Source organism: Bos javanicus, chromosome 20 (assembly GCF_032452875.1).
Source record: "Bos javanicus breed banteng chromosome 20, ARS-OSU_banteng_1.0, whole genome shotgun sequence".
In the NCBI taxonomy this organism is placed as follows: Eukaryota; Metazoa; Chordata; class Mammalia; order Artiodactyla; family Bovidae; genus Bos; species Bos javanicus.
Window position 1 is genome coordinate 33471574 of NC_083887.1, and position 14573 is coordinate 33486146.

At 39.7% G+C, this 14573-nt stretch overlaps 1 protein-coding gene across 1 annotated transcript in view; it reads right to left on the reverse strand.

The window, feature by feature from the left end:
• The window catches only part of C7 (complement C7), a 58787-nt gene that overhangs the window by 33319 nt on the left and 10895 nt on the right, over positions 1 to 14573 (reverse strand). Inside the window, exons 5-6 of the mRNA XM_061393641.1 lie at positions 10412 to 10559; positions 9289 to 9427 (exon numbers count right to left, since the gene is read on the reverse strand). Coding sequence (XP_061249625.1) covers positions 9289 to 9427; positions 10412 to 10559 — 287 coding nt within the window. The remainder of the gene's footprint in view (positions 1 to 9288; positions 9428 to 10411; positions 10560 to 14573) is intronic.

Below are 14573 nucleotides of genomic sequence, written 5' to 3' on the forward strand. Positions count from 1 at the left end.
GATGGAACCAAGAGTCTTTCATCATGGATCCCTTAACATGGATACTTTCTTCACATGATCTTCTCCAAAAGACAAAGCTCTTCATTAATGTAAAACAACAGTGATTCTTACTAAGACCAGGCCTATATGACTGTAAAGAATAGAGTTCATTATAATAATTACTTAGTCCATTATTATAACAATTAGTGCATTATTAGAATTACTCCTTGTCAACCAGGAGACATAGTACTAATAACAGCAATCCCATGTGATTCACAAAATATGTTTGTGTACAAACATCTTGCACTTTCCTTTAATGCCAGCATTTAGCCCAGAAGTGAGCAAATCACCAGAGTTACACTAACAGAGACCTACAAAGCAGCTGGCTCTTGACTTTTCATCCAGTAGAGGGACACAGAGATGCAAACAGGTGATATGAACTAGTTAGATCTCTGGGGCTTTGTTTTTGAAATACTCTATATGATCTGTAGTGGATTTAAATTTCTAATTCTGTTAGACTTAAATAAATGCTAGGGTTGGAATTGTTTTTCCTTTGCTAGATGGTAGAAGAAAAAGCCATCCCAGAAGAATTTTAAAACAGACAACAGGATAGTCACATGTGGCTGAGAAGGGACAGCTCCAGCATTCATGGAGAAGGCTATCACTTCTTTATCCTTTATTTTGTCCTAGATCAAGTGTCAAATGAGGCCTGTCAAGTAATATAAATGTTGGAAGCATCCAGTGGAAGGTAAGGTAATGAAGAAGTGAGCATACATCCCATCTAAGAGGGTCTAAACATTCAAACCCATCAGGCAGTCTTGTATGTTACTACAAGTTCTAGCATTGACAGATATCTGATGTTTCAGGAAAAAAAAAAAAATATATATATATATATCTATCTAAATCTTCATGAGAAAAACTTTAATTTTTTAAATCATAGGCAACTAACTTGCTAAAAATGTGAGTCACCAGGAGAATAAAACAAAACATGCAATATGACTGTCAGTCTGTTCTGTATGAATATTCAAATCAGTAACTCTCCTTTCACAAGTATTTGTCATTTATTATATGTTTATATACCTCTGTATTTAAAATCAAGGTATAAAAAATACATAAAAAACCTAAATGATGAATATGATACATCTTTTGGAGGAGGAAATGGCAACCCACTCCAGTATGCTTGCCTGGAAAATCCCATGGATGGAGGAGCCTGGCAGGCTACGGTCCATGGGGTCGCAAAGAGTCAGACACGACTGAGCTACTTCACTTTCACTTTTCCTGATACATTTTTAAAATAAAGCTAAAAACAAAATACAATATTATGCAGCCATCGTAAATGATGCTTGTGAGGACAAACTATTCATGTTAAATGAAAAAGCAAGTATAAATGTGATATTTTGAAATCCTATTAACTACAAATATGCAAGTGTATGCCCAGTCAAAAAAAAAGAAAAAGACTAGAAAGAAATTCAACAGCAGAATGCCAGGAAATATTATAATACTTTTGTTACTGCTGCTGCTGCTAAGTCGCTTCAGTCGTGTCCAACTCTGTGCGACCCCATAGATGGCAGCCCACCAGGCTCCCCCGTCCCTGGGATTCTCCAGGCAAGAACACTGGAGTGGGTTGCCATTTCCTTCTCCAATGCATGAAAGTGAAAAGTGAAAGGGAAGTCGCTCAGTCGTGTCCTACTCCCAGCAAACCCATGGACTGCAGCCCACCAGGCTCCTCCATCCATGGGATTCTCCAGGCAAGAGTACTGGAGTGGGGTGTCACTACCCAAGTTAAAAATTAGGCGTGCCTTCTAAAAACATGCCAGAAGAGAAGAAAAAATGGATTTAGCTATACCTTTTATTTCAGCATTATTTTCAATATATTATGCAATTGACTTGCTTAAAATTCAAGTGCAAAAATTCAGCTCAAGTCAAAATGAAGAATACACTATTATTCTTGACTACAAAGAGGATATTATTATTTTTATTCTTGACTACAAAGAGGACATTATTGTTTTTGGCTGCACCATTGGCATGTGAGATCTTAGTTCCCCAGCCAGGGATGGAACCTAAGCCCCCCAAAGTGGAAGCACTCAGAATCTTAACAACTGAATCGCCAGGCAAGTCTCAAAAAGGACATTATTAAAAACGTATTAGAGATTTCTTGAGCCATTAGATAGTGTCTCAGTCATATTTGGTCTTGGATAGACACAGAAGTTAGTTTTTCCTTTCTTAAGAAAGAAAAGTTATCTACCTTCCTGTTAAAGCAAAAAAAAAAAAAAAATAGTCTATTTTTTCTTATCTTCAAATGCACAATTCAAATACTTGATTCATGATTTATGCACATAAGCCTCTTCAGAACATGAATTCAGCATCTCCTCACTCCTGTGAACTCTCCACATTGCCACAGGAATCTTTTCTCAAGGTAGTGTGATTTTTTTTTTTCATTAGTTCATTGTCTTTATTTTGTGTATATGTTAAAATGTACACATAATTTTATTTTATAGAAAACACCCTCTTTTTTGTAAACAAGGGTAAATCAGACCTTATATCTGATTATATTAAGAATTATATCAATTATATAATAAGAATTATATAATATCAATTATATCAATTCTTAATATTAATTGATACACCCTTAAATCTCCTTCTTTTTTTTTAACTTTTTATTTTTTTTTATTTTATTTTTTAACTTTACAATATTGTATTGGTTTTGCCATATACCAACATGAATCCGCCACAGGTATACACATGTTCCCCATCCTGAACCCTCCTCCCTCATCCCTCCCTGTAGTGTGATCTTAAATTTGCTTCAATTAATACCCTCTTCACTCTGGCTAAGATCCTGAATTCCCCCAGACTGAGTCTTCCTCTGAAATCACAATTCAAACATCCTACACTCTGACTTTTTTACTCTTTCAACTCTCATTCTACTATTGCCATGGCTTATTATTCAACTTCATAGAAAGAAGCTCTGCAAGTTACTTTCCCTTCTCTATCCCTATCAGCACCTTCATTTTTTCACTTCCTTCCTGTTGTGGGTAAGCTTCATGGTTCATGACTTCAACCATTCTCATGCCAATGAACCTAACTCTTGCCAGTGAGCCTTGTCTAGGTATGTCCTGCCACCATATTTGCCAGGCAGAAACTCAATTCTAGTTCAATCCTCACAGCCAAGCAGCTTAGCACTACTACAGAAAAATCACACAACTATCCATTGGTGGTATGATAAGTTCATTCATGATTTCTAATTTCAGGGGAACCCTCAATACATGCCAGCAATCCTAAATCTCTAGCCAATTCTTTCTCCCATTCCCTACAGTATCAGTTTCAAAAGCTCTGCATCCATCTCAACCCCTCACTCTTACAGCCATTTCTTTCACTCTTAGAAGATAACCTTAATCTCTTTCTTTACAAATATTCCCTCTGTCAGACAAGAGACTACTCGTACTTCTGGCTAACAAATCTACAAACTTATGAACACCTTCACTTCCTTTCTGCACACGTGTTCCTCTTCCTATCTAAGGCTAATTTCTCTGACCTCTTTCTATACTGCATTTCTTCCCACCTCTCCAAAGGACCAATTAAATCGATTACTCCCTGTCTTACAGCTTCAAGTTTTCTTTCTCTACTGGTTCATTTCTATTAACACTTACACATATTCTGGGGCTTCCCAGGTGGTGCTAGTGGTAAAAATCTTGCCTGCCAGTACAGGAGATGTAAGAGGCATGAGTTAGATCCCTGGGTTGGGAAGATCCCCTGGAGGAAGGCAGGGCAACCCTCTGCGGTATTCTTGCCTGGAGAATCCCATGTACAGAGGAGCCTGGCAGACGACAGTCCGTGGGGTTGCAAAGAATTGGACACAACTGAAGTGACTTAGCGCGCACACACACACACACTCTCTAATCCTGCCAAAGTAAAAGGCACTACAATGACTCCAAAGTCACACTCCTGGCCTTCACACCCTATAGTTGTCATCTGCTAAAATAGTAGATGATACAACCTACCTACTTAGGTTATTATAAAGAAAAAATAAGGTACATTTAAAGCACTTGAAACAGTGCTTAGTATACAGAGGGCTCTTAATATATGTGAGCTATTTTTATCATTATTCAAATTATTTTTTTGTTAACAAAGTAGATTTAGAAATCTTGGACAACTAGACTCATACCTTCAGAGGATGCAGAGGATCAGATAATTAAGCATTAATTAAAATTTCCTTTAGAATATGTTTTCGCTATTAATTTGACAGACATATTTGATCTCTAAATAACAAAGTGAGGTAAATCAAAGACAAATATCACATATCACTTATATGTGAAATCTAAAAAAATGACGCAAATGAACTTGTTTACAAGACAGAAACAGACTCACAGACATAGAAAACAAAACTTATGGCTACCAAAGGAAAGGAGAGGAACGATAAATTAATTGGGGATTGGCGGATATCAGCTACTAAATATTAAGATAGATAAACATCAAAGTCCAACTGTATAGCAGAGAGAACTATATTCAATATTTTGTAATAAACTATAATGGAAAAGAATCTGAAAAGAATATATATACATATATATATATTTAAAGACTCACTTTGCTATACACCAAAAACACGTTTCAAATCAGTTATATTTCAATAAAAATTTTAATATTATGAAGTACATCCAAGACCAAAGCAGGAGGATCCAGAAAGTTGTTTTTTCCACCCTGATCTTTGCTCACTGCCATCTGCAACTCATTACATGCTGAGAATAAACAAGACTGTCTTTCAGCATCTCCCAAGCTGAACTAAGCAGGGTGGCACCTTCCCAAAGTGACCATGGAGCAGGAATGTGCTTGAATTTCAAAGGCTTCCTTGCAGTATGAAAAACACGAGCAAACAGAGAACAAGCATAGCTTCAAAGTAAGTGGACTCCTCGGTGAGAAACGGGCTTTGTCCTGGGTACGCTAAGTGGACTCCTCGGTAAGAAACGGGGCTTGTCCTGGGTACGCTATCAAGCTGATTTCCAAAACAGAGCGTAGAAGAGAGATTGACCAATTCTGTTTTCTGTTTATTTACTAATGTTTATGCTCCAACAAGCCAAAAGTCATGTTCTACCTGAAGAGGGCTGAATCTGCAGTGGCCCCCAGTCTGTCTGAACTGAGGAGAACGTCGACCACCTCTGTATTGGCACCTGGGTTTCGCGCTTGCCTGACTGACTCACTGCCTGCTACTTCCACCTCACTTCCCTCGGGCTGGATTCTCAAAACATCTCTACTCTTCACTCAGTAACAGGCTGTAATTTCCCTCTACCTCTGACAAACATTCCTTCAAATTCAGTGACTGGAAAGGCATTTCAGATGTCAATCCAAAAACCAAGCCACGCTGTGAAAAATGAATGGCAGGATTACACTGTTATTAAATTATTTTTCTTCTTCAGAAGTGGCAGGCTTCCAACATGTCTTCCTTCCAACCATGTCAAAAGTCCTCTCCCTTATTATTTCTTCTGTTCTATATGTGTATGTATACACACACGCACACACACACACACACACACACACACTTCTCCCCCTTATAATAATGAAAGAATTATCAACACATTAACCTAGGAATAAGAGGAGAAAAATGTCTCTGCATATACCTACTCACATTCTCCCTTTAGGCCAAAGGATAAATTACAATACATGTTTTTCACCATGTTAGAATCTAGAGTTGAAAAAGCATTTAATACAATACATTGGGAGAGTAAACTGGGCTTCCCTGGTAGATCAGCTGGTAAAGAATATACCTGCAATGCAGGAGACCCCAGTTCAATTCCTGGGTTGGGAAGATCCTCTGGAGAATGGATAGGCTACCCACTCCAGTATTCTTGGGCTTCCCTGGTGGCTCAGATGGTAACGAATCTGCAGTGTGGGAGACCTGTGTTCGATCCCTGGTTGGAAAGATCCCCTGGAGGAGGGCATGGCACCCCACTCCAGTATTCTTGCCTGGAGAATCCCCATGGACAGAGGAGCCTCGTGGGCTACAGTGCATGAGGTCACAAAGAGCAACTAAGCACAGCACAGGGAGAGTAAAATATACTAGAAAAATGAAGGGCTGTGAAGTCTGACATACTGGCGTGTGTACTAAATCACTTCAGCCATGTCCAACTCTGTGCGACCCTATGGGCTGGAGCCCGACAGTCTCCTCTGTCCAAGGGATTCTCCAGGCAAGAATACTGGAGTAGGTTGCCATACCCTCCCCCATGGGATCTTCCCAACCCAGAGAGCAAACCCATGTCCCTTAGATCTCCTGTATTAGCAGGCCGATTCTTTACCACTAGCACCACCTGGGGCGTGCTGGAACTGAGCCCTAAGCCTTACTACTTATTAATTTAGTGACTTAGAGCAAGTCAGTTGAAGTCCTCTGAGCCTTGATTTCTACTTATACAAAACAGTAAAATATTACTTACCTTCCATAGATATTGTGAAGATATTGTGATTAAAATTATACAAATTTCTTAAAATAGTGCGGATGCCACCAGAGATATTCAAAACTTGGTAGCCATGATCATTTTTCAGATCTGTTCCACTTTTCATTTTCATGATTCAATAATTTTTAAATGTAACTTAATTCCATTATAAGTTGGAGGTTTGTGGGTTTGCTCCTTATAATCAGAACTGCTTTCTGAAGATGGCTAATTTTGGTAAACTAAAGGCCCTTCCCTCTGAACATTCTAATAGTTTTGCTTTACAAATTTGGGAGTAATCAGTAAGGAGGGTTGAACTGGAAAATTTTGAGTTCTTGGAAGATGAAAGGAAAGGCATGAGAGAGGAAACCTTGGAAAAGAAGAGCAAGAAACAGGTTAAAACAGGATGAGACCAGAAACTTCTTTTTGTTGAGGTTGCGGAAGGACAGACAATTTAAGATGGAAGATCGCAACTGTTTTTGTTGAATGAGTTGGCATTGCTACAGCAGACAATCTCTATGTTCCCTTTAAATCTTCAGGAATTTACCCTAAAGCCATTACGCTTTTGTCTGAGTAGATTTTGTGTGGAAATCAAGGAACAGGATGAGATTAGGTAGTGTGTATGACAGAAACAGCCCGCAAGAAGCAGAGGAGACCTCAAGACCATAAATGAAGTTTAAAAGCCTGGAATACAGATGCTGGCAATGATGTGGAGCACAGGTCACTCTTCCACACTGCTGGTGGGGTATAGATGGACCATATATATATATATATCATTTTGGAAACTTTAGACAAATATAACCTATACATAACCTACAAGGCAGCCATTCGAGTTCCAGGTGTTTGCCCTAGAGAAACTCTAGCTCACTGGCATGGAACAACTCATGCACAAGAACATTCAAGGCATTTTCATAAGAAAAAAAAAAAAAGGAAATAGTAGTAAAAATGCCATCTATATCAGCATGAATAAATTTCAAAACTAACCTTGAGTGAAAGAACGATTCACAGAAGAAAACATACTATATGATTTATCTGTGTAAGTGGCAAAGAATAAGCATACGGGATAAACATATACAGGAAAACAAGGAAGTGATTAATATCAACACAAAATGTAAGATAGCATTTACACGGGCTGTACAGGTGGAGAGGATGCAACAGAGAGGGGCAGACGGGAGTTTTTAAGTCACCAGCAATACTCTATTTCTTAAGGTGGGTGCTAGGCATACGTGAGTCCTATTTGTGTAATTGTTTTGTTGTCCAGTTGCTAAATCTTATCCAACTCTTTGGAACCCCATGGACTGCAGCACGCCAAGCTTCCCTGTCCTTCACTATCTCCTGGAGTTTGCTCTAACTCATGTCCGTTGAGTTGGTGATCCAACCATCTAATCCTCTGTTGTCCCCTTCTTCTCCTGCCTTCAATCTTTCCCAGTATCAGGTTCTTTTCCAATGAGTCAGCTCCTCGCATTAGGTGGCCAAAGTATTGGAGCCTCAGTATCAGTCCTTCCAATGAATATTCAAGATTGATTTCCTTTAGTATTGACTGGTTTGATCTTATTAGTTTTCTCCAAACTGCAAGTATATGTTATTCACATGCTTCTGTACATATGAAATATTTCATAATTGCTGCCACCAGGGGGAGACTCTGTGGCCAGCAGAGGCCCCGTTGGCAGTGCTGCTTCCTGACCCGATGGTCTTCCGGAGTTATTACATTAGTGACATCCTGGAGCGTGTGCTCTGTTTTGGAGGGAATATCCTGAATATTACAGGGAATGTGCTCCTGGCACTCTGAACAGTGGAAGAGAATCCACTGGGTGACATCATTACCCTGGTGGCCAAATGGAGGCTGCAGATACAGAAGTAATTTGGAATCTGCCATATCAGAGCTAAAGATAGTTCCCTGCAGCTAAAGATAATTCCCCCACCAAGGATTGATCTCCCCCCAACCTCCACAGTGAAAGCATGGAGTCCCAACCACTGGACCATCAGAGAATTCCTTATTTTTCATTTTTAAGTAATGTTATATAAGTGGTATCATACAGGATGTACTTGTGGGCTACTTTAATTCAGCATAACTTGCAATTCATCCATGTTGTAGTGTGTATAAGTAGCTCATTCCTTTGCATCGCTGGGTAGTATTGTATTGTATGGATGTAATATCTACTCACTTTTGATCTATAATTGGATTGTTGTCAGATTTTAGCTATCACAAATAAAGCTGCTATGAACATCTGTGTAAAAAAAAAATTAAAAATAAATGCATTTTTAACCATGGCAGTGGTTAGGAAATTATCACAATCAGTTATGACCAGAGTCTTGAGTTTTAACACCCACACAGGGACAGACCATTAGGTTCTGGGAGCGTGGAATTGAAAATGAGACAATAGATATTTCAGCATGAATGACACAAATTAAAAGTATTATTGCCCTGTACCCCAGAGTTAAAGAATATGTGTTCTTAACAAACTAGAGAATATAACATAAAAGAAGTAGACTCACAGATAAGGGAAACAAACTAAAGGGTTACCAGTGGAGGGGGTGGGGAGAGGGGGCAACACCGGAGGGGAGAGGAGGAGGCACTAACTAGCAGGAGGTGTAAGACAGGCTCAAGGATGAATTGTAAAACACCGGGAATATAGCCAGGATTTTTTTAACAACTGTAAATGGAAAGTAACCTTTAAAAACTGAATAAAATTTTTTAAATGTTTACAAATAAATAAAACATTTTTAAAAAGAAAATGTATTCTTTTTAAGCTCATATAAGACATTTATAAGAACTGATCGCACATGAGGCTACAAGTAAACTCAACAAAATATCAAAAAGCTCAATATCATAAATAATGATCTCTGGCAACAGTTTACAGACTAGAAAGACATTAAATCCATAATTAAGTACCTGGAATGTGTAGGAGAGGATATTTCCACTCAGTCTGTAGAAATCTCTCCCATCCCCACTATACACCTTTCTGCATTGACCACCAAAACTTTTGGTATTGAGGACTTGGTTTCTAAACTGGCCCGTTAGTGCATTGTAACTGTTAAAAAAAAAAAAAAAAAGAAGAGAAGGCTGTTAAAAACCAGAAATAGCAGTTGCTGAAACAGGCATCATTAGTGAACTCTGGATGTTCTTGAAACATATTACAGTTAAGCATCTCTGGGCGATCTCAAATAAAATCCTCCTAAAGCACACCATACATTACCAACTCCCCCTGATTGGTATAATGGCTAACACTAATGAATGGGGAAACCCAAGATCTTTTTAGCCCTAAGAACAGCTCTTTTGTATCTATGGCAACAGCTGGTTTTGAATTGCATCTTTAGATAAAACCAATACAATTAAGATTACTCTTGAGGAGATAGAACTCTCTACAAATGAATTTCAACTAATTGGCCCCTTAGCATGCTAACTGGTATACTCTTTGGAGTAATTTTACCACTTTTCTGTTAACACATTTCACATCTATCAGTCTCAGAGATTATCTTAAAACCTTGAAACCTTAACTTGAGCCTGACCTTTAAAAGTTTTTCAGAATTCTTTTTGAAAAGGCAAAGAGGATCACTCTAACTTCACTTGAAAGTTCCCAGCTAGCTGAGACAATTACTTTTCATCCCGAAGGTCCCAACACAATTTCTCTTTTCTTCCACTGCTCTCCTTCTGTGGTCTCTCAATTCCCTTAAATAGCCCCACATCATTGAATTAGTTCTCCTCCCCATCTCCCTCTCCCATAGGGTGACTGACTGGCCAGGTTTTCCCAGGTCTGAGGGTTTCCTTGGATGCAGGATTCTCAGCGCTAAACCCAGGACGCTGCAGGGACAACTGGTCCTTCCATGCTTTACCGCATATGCTTACAGGTGTATATGTAGGGATTTTTTTAATGTTTCAGGATGTGTCAAAGAGATCTAAGTAAAGGTTGACTATTAGTTGATTTGCTCTTAGATTTACCAAACCACAGACTAAAACACAACAAAATGAAAACTACAGCTCGTAGATGTATACAGGAAGCCACTCAGCACCTTACCCACGTCCGGTAAGCTCTATGTTTGGAGGAGGTTTATCCTTGTCACAGGCAGGTCTGCTTTCTGCATCCTCGCATCTGTCTTCATCAGCACCGTCCTCTTCACAGTCAGAATCCCCATTGCAAACTAAAGATTTGCTGATGCACTGACCTGAACACAAGACCATCCACCACACAAAAATATTAGAGGAAAAAAGGAAAACACTACGTGGGGTCAAAAGGTTTCAGCCTGGGCTCCCAACACAGTACTGATACTCTAGTGTGAATTTAAGATAAACCCTCACTGCCCAAGGAATGAACGCTGATTATTTTGGTCCTCATTTTGCAACATGCAAAATTGATTCTGACCTTGCTGCTGCTGCTGCTGCTGCTGCTAAGTCGCTTCAGTTGTGTCCGACTCTGTGCGACCCCAGAGATGGCAGCCCACCAGGCTCCCCCGTCCCTGGGATTCTCCAGACAAGAACACTGGAGTGGGTTGCCATTTCCTTCTCCAATGCATGAAGGTGAAAAGAGAAAGTGAAGTCACTCAGTCATGTCCGACTCTTAGCGACCCCATGGACTGCAGCCCACCAGGCTCCTCCGCCCATGGGATTTTCCAGGCAAGAGTACTGGAGTGGGGTGCCATTGCCTCTGACCTTGCATGAACAATAAAATTGAAAACAGAACCCAAATTCAAATTCCAGGCTCTTATCCATAACCATCAAGCATTTTGGTCTCCAAAATCATACAAGGTCAACCATTGGGAAGACAGATTGACTTCCTGCTCTTCAACTTTTGATTTCTTTTCTGAAATCACTGATGAAGATGCCGAAGTCCTGCCTTTCTTGGTATTTTAAATATATATGCTTTGAGAGCATGGGGACTGGATTAAAAAAATAAAATTCATTCTGAAGGCTGTCTTTTCACCTTGCTTATACTTTCTTTTGCAGTGCAGAAGCTTTTAAATTTTAATTAGATCCCATTTGTTTATTTTTGCTTTTATTTCCAATATTCTGGGAGGTGGGTCATAGAGGATCCTGCTGTGATGTATGTCAGAGAGTGTTTTGCCTATGTTCTCCTCTAAGAGTTTTATAGTTTCTGGTCTTACGTTTAGATCTTTAATCCATTTTGAGTTTATTTTTGTGTATGGTGTTAGAAAGTGTTCTAGTTTCATTCTTTTACAAGTGGTTGACCAGTTTTCCCAGCACCACTTGTTAAAGAGATTGTCTTTTCTCCATTCTATATTCTTGCCTCCTTTGTCAAAGATAAAGTGTCCATAGATGCGTGGGTTTATCTCTGGGCTTTGCTTTCTATTTTGTTCCATTGATCTATATTTCTGTCTTTGTGCCAGTACCATACTGTCTTGATGACTGTGGCTTTGTAATAGAGCCTGAAGTCAGGCAGGTTGATTCCTCCAGTTATAAGCAAGGTGAAAAGACAGCCTTCAGAATGGGAGAAAATAATAGCAAATGAAGCAACTGACAAACAACTAATCTCAAAAATATACAAGCAACTCCTACAGCTCAACTCCAGAAAAATAAACAACCCAATCAAAAAATGGGCCAAAGAACTAAATAGACATTCCTCCAAAGAAGACATACAGATGGCTAACAAACACATGAAAAGATGCTCAACATCACTCATTATCAGAGAAATGCAAATCAAAACCACTATGAGGTACCATTTCACACCAGTCAGAAAGGCTGCGATCCAAAAGTCTACAAGCAATACATGCTGGAGAGGGTGTGGAGAAAATGGAACCCTCTTACACTGTTAGTGGGAATACAAACTAGTACAGCCACTATGGAGAACAGTGTGGAGAGTCCTTAAAAAACTGGAAATAGAACTGCCATACGACGCAGCAATCCCACTGCTGGGCATACACACTGAGGAAACCAGAATTGAAAGAGACACGTGTACCCCAGTGTTCATCACAGCACTGTTTATAATAGCCAGGACATGGAAGCAACCTAGATGTCCATCAGCAGATGAATGGATAAGAAAGCTGTGGTACATATACACAATGGAGTATTACTCAGCCATTAAAAAGAATACATTTGAATCAGTTCTAATGAGGTGGATGAATCTGGAGCCTATTATACAGAGTGAAGTAAGCCAGAAAGAAAAACACCAATACAGTATACTAATGCATATATATGGAATTTAGAAAGATGGCAACAACAACCCTGTATTCGAGACAGCAAAGGAGACACAAATGTATAGAACAGTCTTTTGGACTCTGTGGGAGAGGGAGAGGGTGGGATGATTTGGGAGAATGGCATTAAAACATGTATAATATCATATAAGAAACGAATCGCCAGTCCAGGTTCGATGCAAGATACAGGAAGCTTGGGGCTGGTGCACTGGGATGACCCAGAGGGATGGTATGGGGAGGGAGGTGGGAGGGGGCTTCAGGATGGGGAACACGTGTACACCCGTGGCGGATGCATGTTGATGTATGGCCAAACCAATAAATATTGTAAAGTAAAAAAAATAATAATAAAAAAATAAAATTCAACATTTATTTAATACCTTCTTTGTTCTAGACACTCCTGGGTGTTGGGATGCAAGTAAAAAGGAATTCACCAGGCTTTTCATACACTTTACAATCTAATAGGAAAGAGTGTGAAGATAGATCATTGCAATTCAGCAGTATCAGTTTAGTTCAGTTCAGTCGCTCAGTCGTATCCGACTCTTTGCGACCCCATGAATCGCAGTACGCCAGGCCTCCCTGTCCATCACCAACTCCTGGAGTTCACTCAGACTCACATCCATCGAGTCAGTGATGCCATCCAGCCATAACTGTCATGATAGATACAAGCTGAGAGTACCAGAAGCAAGAGAGGAAACACTAGAGGTACCAGATGATCTAGCCCCTGCCTCCCTCCCCAGTATCATCTCCAGCCATTCTCTTACCAGCTGCTTATGCCCTAGTCATACTGGATCACTTACCTAAATCAAAGGTCAATCTTTTTGCCATCTCCACAGACTTTGCAGATAGTTTTCTCAACCTCAAAGGGGTTTCTCTACTTCTCGCCTACTTGTCGTTCAAAAATCAGATTGTATATTATCTTCTTTCAAAAACCACCCCTCCCCCACAAACTATGATGTATGGCCTTCATTTGTGTCCTAATAGCAAGCATGGCACAAAACTGTCCTGCCAGCCCATCCCCCTATGCTTTTGATCCAATGCAACAAACATTTGTTGAGAGTCTACTATGTAGTACACACTCCAGATGAAAAAAATAAAAGAAATAAAATCCACATCTTCAAGGAATTCACAGTCTACCAAGAGACACCCAGGGCAACATATACTTCAGATTACAGATGATACAACACACATGGAAAACACGGAAAGTAGTTTGTTAAGTAGCTTTATTAGTTGGGTGTTTAGGGAAGGTTTCCCTAAGGAGGCATCGTCTGACTCGGGTTTTGAAATTAAAATAGGAGTTAGAGAGGTATTGTTGAGAAACACTTCTAACACAGGAAGTTTTTATGTACTATTCTGCCCATAAAACTAAGACTTTTGAGGGAAGAGGCTGTTTCATTCTACATCCGTAACCCTCATTTCTGTATCTGAACATAACAAGAATAATAAATGCTTGCTAAAAGTTGTTGAATTAACCTGTCTGCACAAGTGCAACACAATGCATGCCTGCTAAGCTGCTTCAGTTGTGTCCAGCTCTCTGTGACTCTATGGACCGCAGTCCACCAGGCTCCTCTGTCAACAGGATTCTCCAAGCAAGAATACTGGGGTGGGTTGCCATGCCCCCTCCTCCAGGGAATCTTTCCAAATCAGGGGTGGAACCCATGTCTCCTTCATCTCCTGCAGGAGATGCAGGACGGTTCTTTACCACTAGTGTCACCTAGGAAGCCCAAGACAAGAGGCCAAATAATATCTAATCCAAAGCTGTGTTCAGTCCCCTATGCATAGCCATGACCTGTATCACTCCTTAATTAACTAATTAGAGTTGCTTTTCTTGTAAACATAAAAATAATTTGGGCAGTAATAGTGTTTTTGCCTGACTTGTCTTTATTCCAGTCTCCTTCTACATCTTAACCAAAAATGCAATGTCAGGAACTGTTTGGGTCTGTCAACAGCCATGTTTCTTTTCAAAGAGTATCCCCATCTTTATTACTGGATGCCACCCATGCATTTGAAAGAATGATAGTTGAGTATGCAAAT